This window comes from Diplotaxodon limnothrissa, linkage group LG17 (genome assembly GCF_057381915.1).
Source record: "Diplotaxodon limnothrissa isolate DT_005_m linkage group LG17, D_limnothrissa_male_GT1.1, whole genome shotgun sequence".
Lineage (NCBI taxonomy): Eukaryota > Metazoa > Chordata > Actinopteri > Cichliformes > Cichlidae > Diplotaxodon > Diplotaxodon limnothrissa.
In genome coordinates, this window is record NC_140612.1 from 15,841,405 (window position 1) to 15,858,248 (window position 16,844).

Consider the following 16,844-nt stretch of genomic DNA (forward strand, 5'->3'; position numbering starts at 1 on the left):
ACAGACGGACGGTGGTCACTCTCCTTCTGTGAACTTAAACCTTCCGACTAATTAAAAAACTGCTTTTACGGTCTCCCCTTCAGACAGCCAGATGTGACCGGGGAGCTGTAAAATCTCAAAGCAGTATACAAAAACACTGCACTTTGAAAAACTTTGAGAAAGCGATTGGAGACCCAAAGTGGTCACATTGTAAATTCCTTCCCACACAGCAAGCTTCAGTTCTGTAGATAACCTTCTACCAAAAAAGATGAACGCAAAGAAAATACAAATGGATATTTTCAATTTAAAAAAAGTTTATTTTAGTAAAATATTACCCTTTTGTACATCTCTAAAATATGATGTTTTAAAATATTTTTTTACCCCATTTAAATAGCCTTTATGTATTTTCTGAACACACAAATGAATCAAACTTTGGTCATTTTCACTTACATAGATTTACATTTACATTAGATTCTTATACATTTTCTGACACGCTGTCAAAAATGTACGCTAAGAGAAAAGATAAGCTTGGAGTATGCAGAAACACATGCAGCTGAGAGCATACATTAACAGATATCACCTTACCGTGCAAGCCCACTGCTCCTTAGCTGAACTGACAAGAGTTCTAGCTTTGTGAAATACAAGCCCAGCACCAGCAAATAGCGTCATCTACAACACATAAGTCACGACAGTTTGTATTCAGAACAGAAAGGGATTAATGATTAATGCCTCACTCCATATGCATGAAACGCCGGCTTTCTGCAAAGTAAACACAACCAGTCCTTCCACTTTTACAACAAAGACAACAATCAAAAACACTCATCTTCTGAATTCGACCCATGCTCAGAGATGTGATGGAAAACCATGTTTGGAAGAAGAGGACTTTGCTTTTTAAGCACACACAAACATAAAAGTGCACACCTGACGATAACAGCTACAAGATACCCTTCGATTTACCCAGCAACTGAACACGACTCTGGCCAGTCTATTGCTTTAAATATTTCACTCAAAGCCAGCGGGGATACAGTACTCGTGTTTCTCAAGCCCGATATATTAATATTCTACAAACTCTTTATTTAACAAAAGGAGGTAAAGTTCTCAATGTTTAAACAATTAAATAGAAGCAGCCTCACAAATAATAATAATAATAAAAAAAATGTGTGAAACACATAACACCAGAAATCAGACCAGATGTTCTCTGTGAGCTTTCGCTACATGAGTTTTTCAGACTAACCAATCGTGTTAGTAACATACAGCTTTCTATGAGCTGCGACTTTTTAAAACAAAAATACAACCCAAAACATAACGATGCTTCTTCTGTATTAACCAAGGCTGTCAAGGATGCCAACATGGGAAACTTATCAGCTGGAGAATCATGTTGTAAGTGTTTTTCGCTTTGTATCGTGTCTTTTTTCTCCCTCCCCTTCGTCGATCTGGAAACGATGCTTTGCTAGCGATCCGTCTGTCTTGTCAGTGTAAAGTTGTAATTTAAAAAAATAAAATAAGTATTGATTTTAAACAGGCATACTATGCTGTGGGGAATAATTTTCTGTCATAGTTACAGTACAAAGTTATTTGATGCAAATGCCATGTTTAACTAGATGATAACAATGACGTGACTCGTGTGCTCTGGCCTCAACAGTCATTACATTTTAGACTGAGGTGTGGCAGTGATCGCCACAATCTCATCAGCTGTTCTGCCCACATGTGATGGTCAACACCTTGATACAGACACTTGATACAACATCTTTGTACAATTTGTCACCCATCAGTATATAACAGATATTTATAGAGCACATAACAGATTAAGATTGCCTCACGACACAGCCACAGATTCACTCTGAAGACAGTTTTCTAGTGTTTTACAGTCTTGCTCAGAATCTCCAGTCTCTTCCTTCACAGTCTCTTTCTCTTTAGGTCCACAATTTTTAGTTGATTCCACCTTTACCTCCTGACTCTCCACAGAGCCATTTTCCTTTTCCACGTCTTTCTGCACCTCTAAGTTTCTCCTCTCCTCTTCCTTTTGCCTCTCCAGCTCCTCTTCAGAAGCCTGAAGCTGTAGCTGCTGCATCAGTTCCTCCAGCTTGTGGGCTTTGCGCAGCTCATTTTGCTGGATGATGGCACAGAGATGCTCCGTCAGCTGTTCCTTCACCTCAGTTTTCTTGTGAAGGTCCAGCTTGGCTATCACGTATTCAGCTTCTGCCCTCTCATAACGCTTTCTGTGGAGAAATAAGAGAAGAAAATGACTAAGAAACATGAAGAGGATCAAAACAGTACACTCAGAAATGACATGCTGTTTTTGAGCTCAATTTCCCTCACGAATAAGTAACTGTTTTATTTTATTTAGAATATGTGCTGAAAAAGATCCAAGTATGTTCATTTATATTTCATAAGTGCTATGACCAAATATCCTTGGTCATATGACCAATGTGTTAGGAAATGTGCTCATTTGTTATTTCTGCTTTTTGTCAAACCTTAACCACTTAGGAACACAAATGGAGTTCACAACATTTTTCAAGAAAAACAATCCTGAGAATTTATATAAGAATAAACAAAACTCAAACTTAAATTAATAATGATTCAACAAATAAACACATTCTGGTTCCAGGAAGTCAAAGACTTGTATATAGTAGTAAAAGTAGTAATTTCTTAACAATTCATCTAAAACAGTTTCTATTGTTAATAGTGACATTAAATAATGGACTAAAGTAAATAAAGTTAACGCAGTAACTAATAACTTCAATTCTTACTGAACTCTACATTTAGTGAGTAAATATCAAAAGCCTGCTTAAGTTTCTCCATTTTGCTCCATTTTGGGAACAGAGCTTACGTTCTCTGCTCTCTGTGTCACAGCACACAGCATTAGTTATTTTCCTCTCTCACATTTCGTGAAGACCGTCTTCCATTCTGCCTTATCCTAACCATCTAACTGTACCAATACACGCTAGTCAGTCGGAGGCACAGTGAGGGCATGTCTTCACAGAATGCAATCATTGATACTGGGACTGACAAATACTGGAGACCAGAGTTCATGGACGGTGAAAAGATGATGATTTGTTTGATGATGAAGTTTGTTAAAATTAATGTTTAGAAACTACACACACACACACTTTACTTATTCGGCAACTAACAAAAAGGTCAGTTCAGCAGTGCTTGCATATACTTTAGGTTTTTTTTTTAAATTTTCTTTCATTTGGTGCTTATTATGTCTGGAACACCGTGCACTTCAATGAATGCAAAAAAATGACATGCAGATTTGGTGACTGAACTAAAACCGACTGTACTGGCAGTGTCTCGTAACCCGCTGAGAGCAGATGCTTATTCTCTCAGAATGTCTGAATGCAGAAATATTGTTTTAATTGCAAAGGACAGAAGACCACATGGTGTTTGGAAACACTGTGGTAACAAACCAGATGATGGCAAACATTTCCAAAAATCAAATTTCACCTCTAGCTATTATGTTGCATCTCAGCAACATCTTAACAACTGACTAAATCAGCATAATCATAACAGAATCCAGTGTACCGAGTGTGTGAAGGTCGGGTTTGTCTTTTCATTATACAAACACCTGTAATGATACAGGGCTAATGTCACTACATGACAGGCTGCAGCTTCATGAACTAGGACAAATACAGAGTTACCATATCACAGGACAGAAGACTGTTTACACTGGGAAAGTAAAACACCATAATACAAGATACAGGTTTAACTTCCTGTATTTCATGATAAATGACTCATGATTTTAGCTGTTCTGTCCTCTGCATGGTGCATATATTGTGAAAGGTTACACGAGTACTGTAGGGGGCAGTGTTTCTATGGTTTCAAAGCACAGCCTGTACTAGCAAGAATTTATACTTTTGAAAATAAAAGCAATAAAAAGCAACACACCCCTTAGGAGTTACTGTTCAACAAATTGAATGACAGCAGAAACTGTTTTCGGAGAGGTTCCAGGAAGAACATCAACGTGACGCTAAGGCTCCAATGGCTGTTTCACACAGCATTTATCTCCACTCTCATCACTGTGTCATATATAGATCTGACTCAGGGCAAAGAATAAATGAAATGGTAAATGGCCTATATTTATATAGCGCTTTACTAGTCCCTAAGGACCCCAAAGCGCTTTACACAACCAGTCATTCACACATTCACACACTGGTGATGGCAAGCTACATTGTAGCCACAGCCACCCTGGGGCGCACTGACAGAGGCGAGGCTGCCGGACACTGGCGCCACCGGGCCCTCTGACCACCACCAGTAGGCAATGGGTAAAGTGTCTTGCCCAAGGACACAACGACCGAGACTGTCTGAGCCGGGGCTCGAACCTGCAACCTTCCGATTACAAGACAAACTGCCAACTCTTGAGTCACGATCGCCCCATATGAAGTGTTGACATTAAAAACAACCTTTGATGGTCTACAACAATCTGAAATATAACCACAATCTATAATGGCACTGATATCCATACTGTATCTAAAAGAAAAACAAAGTCACTGTAACATCACCCACCGATTCAGACTCTGCATTTTGAATCATCGACACTTGTATTATGGCTGTTTCCATGATGATTTTTCTGAAAGCCAGGACTGCCTGTATTTAGATCAGATGGTGGACTGCTAAACCAAGCTTCGAGGGATAACACTAGCAAGTTTATTTAGCAGTCTGCCTTTTTAAACTGTGCAGATTCACTACAGAGGTTCACATACACAGTACTGCTAATCAGCACGATGTAGAAGACTAATAAAAATCATTAAAAATTCACTCAGGAAAAACTAGCACAAAATTCTTGGATGGTCTGTAGCACAGAGTTACTGTCAGGTGATAAGCAGTTGAACAAAAACAGCTGAATGGAGGAACTGCAGTTTTGGCATTTCCATGTTTATTTTCAGCCACTTGCATTGGGATCAAGGAAATTTGTCAATATTCATCCCTAGTGGAGAGTGACACTTCAACTGGTCAACTGACATGCATGTGTGGATGCATTCTAATGCCTAAGGTGTGACCTAACTAATGTGATTGCATCACAGGTACCAGGTGTGAATTGGGCATAAGTGTACTGGTGGGCCATGAAGTCATTAAAAACACATCTGTGCTTTTAATATTGTGACAAATTCACATCAGCTGTGGAAAAGGGTTTACTGACACTTTCTTTTATATTTTTTCCTGATGTTAAGGCTACCTTGCAGCTGAGTAGTCCCAACTGGCTTGCTCTATCTTTCCTCTCAGGATGCCAATGTCACAAGACACCATGTCGTCGAGGGCTTGCAGCTCTTTCTGGATTCTCTTTAGCTTTACAGTCTCTTCCTGAGTCTGTTTGGATCTGTGGAAAATAATAAACCATTCACACATATTGTTTTTTTGCCTTGACCTTAATCGTTGCAGTTTTGAGGCACATTTATATTCATCATGTTGACTTGATACTCTAGTGATATTTAAAGGGGGCCTCTTTTGAGCCTCTGTGTTCATAACAACGATCAAAAGAATGAAACTATATATACACTTACTTCTCAGCGATAGTTTTTGCCAGCAGAGCTTTCTTGCGTTTGTTCCTCTCTTCGATGATTTTTTGCTCTTGCTGAAGTTGCTCCAGACGCGTCTTTTCCCGTCTGCCATCACACAAAATGAGAATTTAAACAAATGCATTTGCAATTTCATCTCAGAAAGACCAAACGAAAAACATCAGGATTATGAAAGGAGCAGTGTCTTTCAAAATCGTTCTAATTTACAAACACAACAGCACCCTATGGTATGGGTTTGGCAAATTATTATTATTAAGATTTTGATCATTGTGTGTTGATATTCTGATTCCGTTTTTTCCAAGTATCTGGTGCAGATCAGAATCTGAATCAGAGAAACCTTATTCATCCAAGAGAGAAACTGAGTAAGATGTGGACAGTGCTGAGGTAGTATGCATGAATTTAATGAAATGTGAGCCACATGTGTACAAGACCGACAGTACTGTCATTTATACATCACTCAAATCACATGCATCATATAATATGCTTGCTTTGACAGCCAAAGATAACCAAAAGAATCATGCATCATTCTTGTGGATATCACTTTGATCCACATCACCCACCAACCAAGGCTCCACACCCTCCACGAGAACAACAGTCCCTAGCAAAATCGTCCTGCTTCTGCAAGAAAGTTCAACACTTGCAGTGCAAAAAACACTCCTCAGGAAGCGTTAAAGGAGCAGGACAAAGAACCCAGAGTTTTTACAGGTCTCCCAAACTACACACATCTAAATCTGTTCCAAATCTGAAACAAGTCTGTTCCATAGAGGCCATATTTTGGAAACCCACAGGAACCAAAGGATCCACAGCCACTGTTACAATGACAGGATACCCTGACAAGTCCTGTGTCCTGGAAGCATGGAAATCAATAATTTCCAATGATTTGTCTATACAGAAGCACAGGCGTTTATTTTCCACAACCATCACTTTTATGTTTGACTAGAACATTAACTAAACATTGATACAGCACTGATGAGTGCTAATTATCCAGCCGCAAAGTTGGGGCAGAGAGGAGCCATCTACTGTGGTAAGTTAAAGTTTTGTTTCTCACCCAGATAGACTGCAGATACACGCAAAACCACAACACACATTAATGATACAAATCACTGCTAGAAACCAAATATACAGAATTACAGTTAGGTCCATAATTTATTGGACAAAGTGAGATTTTTAAAAAAAAATCAGTTTTCTCTTTGTACAACACCACAGTGGATTTTGGATCAAACAATCTGCATGTGACCAAAGCGCAGATCTTCAATTTATTTTAATGGATTTAACAGAAGGATAATTTCAGCTACTAATCTTTTTGGAACATTTTCTGCAGGACTGTCTCTGAAACCCAATGACATATATAATGATTGCTGTGAAATTTTGGCTTTATATATGAAAAACTTTCCTAGACTTTTATTTTTAAAGACGTATTAACTAGAGTCCGTTGATATGATTTCAAATCAATGTCACGATTGAATGTCAACATTCAACAATGTCAACATTTCCTGGCCGGAGGAGTTACGTGATAACCCATTCAGCACTACATTATTAAGGGGGCATTGCATACTTCTAACAAAGTCAAGAACACTCCCAAGGAGGTGGGTATTATTATCAACGTCTAAAATCAAGAGGTACTTTTATGTGGGGAAATGCAAAGGTTTACTACTACTAATTACATTCAAGAACAAGAAGACCAGAGTAGACTTTACCAAAAAAACATCTGAAAGAGCCTGCTGAAAATTAATTCTTTGGCTAAATAAAATCAGCATGAATTTGTATCAGAAAGACAACCAGATAAAAATATGCAGAAAGACTGTTTCCAATTATTAAAAATTATCCTTATATTTAAAATTAAATTTGTCCAAATGCTTTTGAGCTTTTGAATATGGGGGACTACCCATACGGAAAAGAAATAGTAAAGACTTATATGTGATTTACTCATGAAAGTGGCCACTTTCGCATTACTTTCATACATTGTTTTAGTAAGTATCCAAAACATAGAAGTTTCATTATATAATTTTTCAAGGGATCTTATATCTGTTTTCACACTTATATGCTTTTTATACAAGTTTCACACAAGACAGATACAAAGTTTATAAGATTTATATATATCTTTTCCATATGGGTATGCATAAAAATGGGTATGGTTTCTAAACAGTTGATGATAAATTTTTCTAAAAATGTTATTAATCAAAGCTGAAAGTCTGCGCTTCAATCACGTCTTGATTGTTTTAAAACCCTTTGTGGTAAAACTGCAAAAAATGTGTTTTCGTCCAACAAATTTTGGATCTATTTGTATATTTTGATTCACTGTGATACAGTCTCAAAGAAGAGCACAGAATGTCCCAGCATGTGCATGAAAACACACAATTATGTTTACATACTTGGGCATGTTTGCTACCCTGGTATTACACCTACTATGTAAATATTGGTCAGTTTACCTGTCATCTTTACAGTGCACGTGAGAACAAAATCATACTAACAATTCAATCTCTTGCTTATCCAGCTCTTTAACCACTGGGGTTTCTTCTTCTGTAGTCGGTTGGTCGTTTACATTGTGCTTCATTATAGCGGGCTTCTGCTGCACCTCTTGTTTGACAGTGGGTGTTGTCGCCGGGGCTGTGGGTTTAGGCTCTTCCCTCGGGGACGGTTTGGTGAGTTGTTGTTCGCGTGAAAGAACCAGTGACTCGGCTCCTACGTTTTTCTGGGCTGCTGACTGCAGGGCTCTTTCTCGCTGCAACTGCTGCCGACTCCGGTTACCTGAAGCTGGTTTTCGACCCCGAACTGGAGGTGCAGATACAGTAGAGTCTGAAAAGTACACGTGACCATGGTTACTACTAAAAAAAAAGAAGTAGGAATAAAATATCAGAATGAAGTGCTGAGTGTTCCGACTCTCAAGAAAGGTTAGCTTACCCTTTTGCTGTATCCTGCGCAGCTCTTCGTCTGAAAAACCGGCCCAACCGCTCATTTTGCAACTCGCCTAACGAGACACATGTAGGAAATACTCAAATTACTTAAGACTACAAAGTTTTTAATTCAGAGTAAAGTTCAACGAAGGTGTAAACGCCACCGCCATCTTTGTTTATTAATGCCACGTCAAGGACCCCAAAAAGACCCACGAAATTGAAGTCCTACATATCGCCTGCATTAAAACAACGAAGAAGAAAGAACTAACTTGAAATCTAATTGAGATCATCAACAAGAATAATATCAGTATATTCTTTAGATAATTATACGTTGATGAGCTTAAAATGTGCTTCGAGTTATTTTATTTATCTTCGCAACTTAATATCATTTGTATAAAAAAGATAAAAGGCAACGTTCTGAACACCTGATCAACAGACTGAAAATGTTCTTGAGCTCTGTGCTTGTGGCTTGATAGTCATTAAGTGTTGTTGATCAATTAATTGATTTTTTACACACACACACGTCCTAGGATGCATTATTTATCACAAAACAAAAGAAAAGAAAACTGAGAGCTAGTGGAAACTTGTAGGACTTTATACAACAATTTGATTACTTCCTAAAATTAAAGAATGCACTTGCAAGTTCAATGAATGGGCCACCAAAGGGCCGTCATTCTTTGCAATATGTGGGCCATGAGTAAGTTGTGTGCAGCCATGGGCCAGTTTCAGACACACTGCTGGCCCTGTGCTGGCAGAACAGTTTCAGCTCTGGCCCCAGATGTCAGCCTAAAGTGTACCTTAATCAAGCCATGTAATAACAACATGTGCCAGAACATAATAGTGCAAAAGTAAGATGACAAAACTCAGACAGTGAATCTCACACAGCACTTTTCTACTCTCGCAGATCACTCAAAGCACTCTATACAACATTCACCCACTTTCTCTAAACTGAGTGCTTCCTAACTACATTCATACACATTCAGGCAGAGTGGAGGAGCCAGGGATTGAACCACTAACCCTCTGATCAGTAGGTGACCTGCTCTACCTCCTGAGCTAGAGTGTACACTCACAAACCTGTCAAACCTGTCAAACCTGCGTTTGAAACATTGGCTACCATAGCAGTATATTACTGCAAAATGGCATTTGGGTTTTCTAACTAAAATAGGTAAATAGTAACATAAATATTGCCATCATTGCCACACCTGGCCCACATCTGTTGACATACACTCAGCCATGACACCAGTCAGTCAGAAGTGCCAGCTTGATGCCAGATCCAGGCCAGACCTGTTTTCTATGAGCCTGGGCCACATAAACCAAACCATAATCAGGCCAGATGTGGCATGCCATCACAAAAACAGAGCTATCTACGCCAGGGCTGGCCCATATCTGGATAACATAGCAGTTACCATGCCAGAAGTCAGCCAGCAGTGCCAGCTTGACACCAGATCCGGGCTAGACCTGTCTGCTATGTGAGCTGCTGCTCGCTCAGCTTTTACTGTTCTGAGATCAGCTATGGTCTGCGCCTCATATGGAGACACAGCTAGCATTAACAAGTAAACAAGCTTCAGTATTTAAGCATCTTAACAGATGAGTGTCCTCTTGCTACCCACATTGGCCACCATGAGTGAGGAGAGGAGATGTTTTTAACAACTGCTTTATTAGATCAGCAAGGAAAAGTCTGATAATGTTGGAGAGTGGACGCTAGCGCCAACTATATATTATTAAAGTAACTTTATATTCAAGTAAATGAGCTCAACTCTAAACATATGCAGTAATAATGTTAATCTATTTAACAATGATAGGGAAAAATTTTATGCAAAATATATTTTGTAACTTTTTGTAATGCAGTTTGCCTTTCTGTAAGTCACCAGATCGCAGTAAACTAAACCGTTACTTAAAAAGACATCACTTCACCCAGCTATTTGGGTTTCACTTACCACCCCTTGTCTGCAATATTCCTGTGTAATACTCAGTACAATGTTTATCAATGCTGCCAAATGTAACAATATATCTAGTACAAAACACCACAGCTGCAACATGGCACAATATTCAATAACACCCACATTCCACGACTTCTGCTACCCACCAACAAGTGTAATATCCTTCTTTTGTAAAGTGCAATATCTTTTTTTTTTAGCAGAACTGTATTTATGTATGTTTATACTTTTATTTTTGCTATCTTATTATATTTGCTATTTTATTGTATCTAATTTCGTGGATGAATGATGAGCGTAACCAAGTAAAAATGTATGTATGGTAGTCTGCTGAAACGTAAGCTTTCCTCCAGTTTTACTGTACAATACCCAAGTACCACGACAGTTTAGGAATCTTTATCTTATGTTTATCTTTAGTTATAGGCCAATCTCGAACCTCCCTTTTAATCTCAAACATTCTCTAAGAGCACTTCTCTCTCACACTGCGGCCTTACTTATAAGTAGAATGGGAGGCAGAGCCTCCAGCTTTCAGGCCCTCTTCTGTGGAACCAGATCCAAGTTTGTACTTGAGAGACAGATACGCTTTCTACTTTTAAAATTAGGCTTAAAACTTTCCTTTGTTTCTAAAGAATATGGTTAGGTCTAGATCAGTTGATCTTGAATCCTCCCTTGGTTACACTGCAATAGGCTTAGGCTGTTGCGTTGATGAGTATTTCTTCTTCACTCACCTTTTTCAGTCACTGGTTTTATACATCACTCTGAATTTAGTCATTAATTATTATTAATCCCTCTTCAACAGTGTGTCTCTTATTCTGTCTCCCCCCCCCATCACTTCCAACCAGTCATGGCAGATGGCTGCCCCTCTCTGAGACTGATTCTTCCCATTAAAGTATTTCCTTCTTGCTGTCGCTAAAGTGCTTGCTCAGAGTGGGTCGTTTGATAGTTGGTGTTTCTCTCTATCATTGCGGGGCCTTTGCTTTCAGTTTGAAGAGCCTTGAGGCAACTGTTGTGATTTGGCACTATATAAATAAAAATGAACTGAATCGAATTGAATTGAATATAAGGAGTGAGTCATGGTGAAGGTGAATGCAGTGGTCTGTTGACTGCAGGCAGGGCAAGAAAAGAATTTCAGAACTGCCCTTAAAAGACCTGGATCCACATTTTTGGTTTTAATTGCTTTACTGTACTCATTATGATCTGAATTTAACATAGTGCAGGGTTTTCCGTTTAGCCAGTGTAAAGGCATAGTTTTTTCCTTGTCATTGGTGAGGAGAAGAATGGTGTAAAAACAATGACCCCTGCCTGGCAACTAATAAAAACTGGCATTCACATAATTTTTTTCATCTGGGCGCCAATTATGTGCAAGTGAAAAGACGAAACACCTCAGGAGGGCATAAATCGCTGGCAGAGTTGAGACAGAGCTGGGTATGGAGGCCAGATGGCAAGGAGAGAATAACTTTGTGTTGGGCTGAGGATGAGATAGCCTTGGATAGCTGATTAGGAAGGAAGGACCAGATGGCTCATTACTGAGATGACCTGTAGAGGCAGTTTAAGGTTAGAGGTGGAGGAAGCATCTAAATACCTCATATGAATGGATAGTAGTGATAAAAGAGAATGGCAAATTGAGTTACCAGAATGACTTCACTCAGTTCAGAAGTTCACCATTTCAGATCTGTCATCCACGTGTGTCAAGGTTTTCCCAGAATCTGAGAAAGTTCTTCCAGTCTATGACACAGCAAGAGGACATTAATCTGAAGTTAGTTTATACATGACTAATTAAAGACAATTTATTTTCTGAGGGGAAAACAAGGCAATGAATTCTGCAAAACCTTCAAACTTGGCTACTTGCTGTAGTTGTTCCTCTAATTAATCAAAACAACAACCCATGAAATGCATTTCTTCAACTTTTTTTTCATCGTACATTATTCAAAGAAAACTGCAACTCTGGTTAAAAAAAACAAACATTTCTACAATCAAAACTTAAAAGTACATTTGTGTGTGCACTGGAAGTAAAAGCCAATTTTAGTAAATTATAATTTCTTTCATGGCCAACACACAGTTATGTGTATTATGTGCAGTGCGTACATTTGGGGGAATTGTAATTTACAGGTTACATTTAGAAGAAACCCTGATCTTATATGTAAATGAGCCAATTCTGAACAATACTCCAGCTTTGCCACCTGTTGTGTTCTTTATAATATGTTTGGCATTGGACAATGACATTTCTTTATTATTTTATATCTCCAACACCGTAACAATGGATTTTGAATGAACTACTTAATATGTGTGACTGATGTGCAAATCTACAGCTTTAATTCCCTGGGTTCAACATAAGCGTTGCCTTAACTTGTGTTAGGAATTACAGGGAATTCTTTAATATAGTCTCCTTTTTTGAGACGTTTAAAAGTAATTGAGCAATTGAGTGACATGCTGTTTCATGGCCAGGTGAGGCCTGTCTTCTCGTTATTTCATTACAAATTAGAGATCTGGAGTTGATTCCATTTTTTGTATAAATAAGAGCTTAAGGAGAGCTGGTCACTTCTTCAAGCACTCTCTGAATACTAATCCCAATCACTTACCCTTCTGCTCATCCTCTGACAGCTCCTTTCTCATTAGACACAGAGACCCATGGACCTCCTCTCCCCCCTCTGGACAGAGGAGAAAATTGATGATGATTCTACGCGCCCGTGATTGGCAGCGGCCATAGAATCGAATTTCCCAGAGGAACCCACCCGAGGGATTAATAAAGTTCTATCTAGAAAGGAAAACAGTCAAATAGTCTTTTTTTATATAAATTTTTTTTATATAAAAATGTATATAAAAATTATTGGCCTATCACCATAAAATAAAGTCTTCTTCACAAGGTACTTATGAACACGTTTATTTCCCTCATTAGCTTTATTTCATTCTTGGCAACAAAGGCAGGGGGAGGTAGGGTCAGTCTCTGATCCTGCCTCTCCCCTCTTTATTTCATAATATGGTTTGGTACAGTCTGTACCGTACAGACTGGGGGGTGGCTTTGTTAAAAGTAAAGTCTATAGTTAAAAAAAGAAGAAGAAAAGAAAAGAGAGACAGGTAAAACTGTCTAATTGTTTTTGTTTTTTTTTAGAAATCATTTTTTAATAATGCATTTTAACCCACATAAACAGAGCATAGTTTTTGAAGAAGTGCATATTGCTCTGCATATATTTTACACACTGTATTTGATGTAAGGTGATGTAACAAAAAAAATCTAATAATATTTTCATTAAAAATATTAAAATGCAAAAAATGTCTTGAATTCAAAAACTCTGTGTGTAAGCAAAATATTCATCAGTGTCTCCAAAGTGTTATATTTTTAGGGTTGGCATGGTTTGCAATATTAAGGTTGGCCCCAAAGTGATATTTTTTTCATGGGGCCCCAAATCCCTGGTGGCACCCCTGTCTCTAGATCTCCCCCCTGGAAAATTACAAGTAAATTCTCCTGGCTAAATTGTCTGTCTCTGGACAATCTCCAAGTGTCAATTGTTCAAAAGATCATCTAGGACTAAGTCTTTCCTGTCTTCCCTGTAGCCCACGCTTCCTCTAAAATCTGAGTGATTTCCAACAACCCCTCTTCTCCCTCATCATCTCATACAACCCTCTGAGCATGTAAATAAAGGACTTAAAGCAAAAATAATTCTCCGTGGTCCTTGTTTGGGTTCCAGGCTTGAGTGCATTTTTTACCACTGGTTAAGCCAGTTTATGACATCTTAATGTAGGGCTATCAATGCCAGTGTCTACAATTAAAGGAAACTCAAAGGGTTTACGCTCAAAAACAAGAATACCAGATTAGACTGTGTGAGAAGATAGCCTGTCCAATTCTGGAAACAGAAAATCTTTGGATAGACAAAACCAATATGACCTTGTACCAGAATATGTAGAGAAAAATATGAAGACTGAGCGAAGACGTGCATGGTCTGAAGCATACCACATAAGCTGTCAAATATGGTGATGGCTATGTTATAGAATAGTCGTATATAGCTGGCAGTGGAACATGACCACTAGTGTTTATTGATGATGTGATTGCTGTTAGAAGTGACAATATGGGTTCTGAAGTCTACAGTGTTATACTCTGCTTGGATTCAACCAAATGTGAAACTGATGGGACAGAGCTTCACAGTGCAAATGGAATATGACTCGAAACATATTGAAAAAGCAAACCAAGAGTTTCTCAAGGGAAAGGAATAGGATATTTATCAGTGGCCAAGTAAGTCAGCTGATCTTACCTCAATAGAACATGCTTTTCAGTTATTGAGGAGAAAATTGAAGGCAGAGAGACCCCGAAACAAAAAACAATTGAAGACTGCTGCAATAAAGTCCTAGTAGAGCATCTCAAGTGAGGAACTGGATGATGTCCATTGATTCTAGACTTCAGGCAGTCATTCACTGCACAGGATTTTTATGCCAGCATTAAAAACAATCCTTACATTTAAAATTAGTTTGTGCAACTGCTTTTGAGCCTTTGGAAATTGAGGACTATGTATAAAAATTGGTGTAATTCCTAAACTGTTACTGCAATACTTTTGCTAAATCACTTACATTAAAACAGAAAGTGGGAGAGCAGGTAGAGAGTGAGCAGGTATTTCAGGTAAATCCTTCTCTTAGGTTTCAGGTATTGTCATACTGGAGATTGAGGCAAGGCTTCTCAGAGAACCAGACAGAAAATCAGAGTTGGAATCGAGACTAAGGAAATCAGTAAGGCAGACGAAACAAGGCAGGCGCCCATAAGCCTGAATTTCAACATCTCATTTGAAAAGAAAAGAAAAGAAAAGAAAAAGCAAAAAATAACCTGGCCTGCCCCAACCATGACATTGGGATGATTTCCTACAATGACATATAATTCTGTTAAAAAAGACTATCATTGAAGGGGTGTCCAAATATTTTTGGCTTCACTCTATACATAGAAGTGTAATTTGTTTTGATTGGAGGGCTGCCCGTGGCAGATAGAGCACCACGGGACACATGCAGTAAGTAATCACCTTTGCTCTGTAATGATGTCCTTAAAATCACACAAGCCGCATTGCTCAGTCAACAGAACAGGAAGTGCAGGTCTGAGTAGAATCAGAGCCTTGAAGAAACTGAGGATGATTAAAGTGTCAGGCTGTTACCATGGTTTTGAGCTGAAAGGTGATAGAACTTCCTTCTAATTGCTGGTTATAAAAATGACATCCAGTCCACACTGATCCCTCAGTCATCTTCCATTTTAAAATGGCTCCTCTCTCCAGCTAGCTGCTGTTCAAAATATATTAACCTAATTTCGAATCGCTGAACTTGTGGTAACATCTGCTGCCAATTTGCTAACCAAACAGCCTGATGTCATGTACACTGATTCCCTTTATCACCTTTTTAGAAAGATTGAAACACAGAATGTAAAACTCGCACAAAGACCATGACATCACCATCATTTCCATGTTTTCCAGACCTCGCATGTTTTACCAATGTCATGGCAAGGATCGGTGACTCTAATTGGTTTTTAAGGTTTCCATCAGATGGTAGTACCTGGTACCAGGTACTTTATTAGTATCTGTTTGGCCGGGTTGACCAACGTGAGGCCATTCGTAAATGTGACTTCAACAGATTGCAGCCAATGATTGGCCAGTCAGTGGTGTCACTCAATGAGTCATGAGAATGACACATTCACAAAAATCAAAACCGCCATTTTTGAAACCTGGCAAAGAGGTAAATGGGTGCACAAGAATTAACACCGTGGTTGATTAATGACTCTGACAAAAACCCATAGACCAAGCGGGAGGTATACCATCGCATTGATGTCCACCATTGTTGTGTTGTGTTTGTATCTCATAAAAATGACATCACTAGACTTTGCTATTATGACACCGTACACATTGAGGTGGTACTCAAGTGTAATGGAAAACGACCAAAACCGAATGGAGTCAAGCCAAGTTGAGCTGAGTGGGCACAAGTGGAAAAGAGGCATATGTGACTATGGATTCCTTCGCTACAAATTACAGAAATTGCTCAGTCACTGTAAGAGACTAAACTCAGCAGCTCTCTGCCTCTACAAAAAATTCTGGTTAGTGTGAGACAGAAGTTGATGTTTGCTTTCTGTGATGAAAACAAAGCACACAGTGTCAGAACAAGACTTCCAGGGAGAAACTTAACCTAATTAACTTTTAACTTTTTTTAGTAAAGTAAAACAGAATGTTAAAAACAATGAAACCTGAAAATCATGCTGCCTGTGGTTCTCATGAGTGATTTTTTGTCTTACCTTTGAACCAGCCAGGATACTACCTGCAGTGTTGGGGAGTAACGGAACACATGTACCAGCATTACATATTTAAAATACAAAATATGAGTAACTGTATTCAGTTACTGTTTAAAAAGGGGGTATTCAGAATACAGTTACTTTGTTGAAATGAATGGATTACATGGCGGTCTTTTCCTGTTTCATATGTTAGGCTATGCCCTCTCTACTTTTGGCAATTCCACACTGGTGGAAACCCAAACACGCATTAAGAGGCTCTAATGCCTGTGTCTCA

The 16,844-nt window shown here is 38.7% G+C and overlaps 1 protein-coding gene across 1 annotated transcript; it reads right to left on the reverse strand.

Annotated features, from left to right (window-relative positions):
* Positions 1–1,113: 1,113 nt before the first annotated feature.
* Positions 1,114–8,509, reverse strand: gorab (golgin, rab6-interacting). The gene is made up of 5 exons (XM_085376134.1): positions 8,397–8,509; positions 7,967–8,291; positions 5,481–5,582; positions 5,156–5,296; positions 1,114–2,198 (listed from the first exon to the last, which is right to left on the reverse strand). Exons 1-5 carry the CDS (start codon positions 8,449–8,451, stop codon positions 1,796–1,798), a joined length of 1,026 nt encoding a protein of 341 aa, XP_085232260.1. The 5' UTR covers positions 8,452–8,509; the 3' UTR covers positions 1,114–1,795.
* Between the last annotated feature and the right edge of the window lie 8,335 nt (positions 8,510–16,844).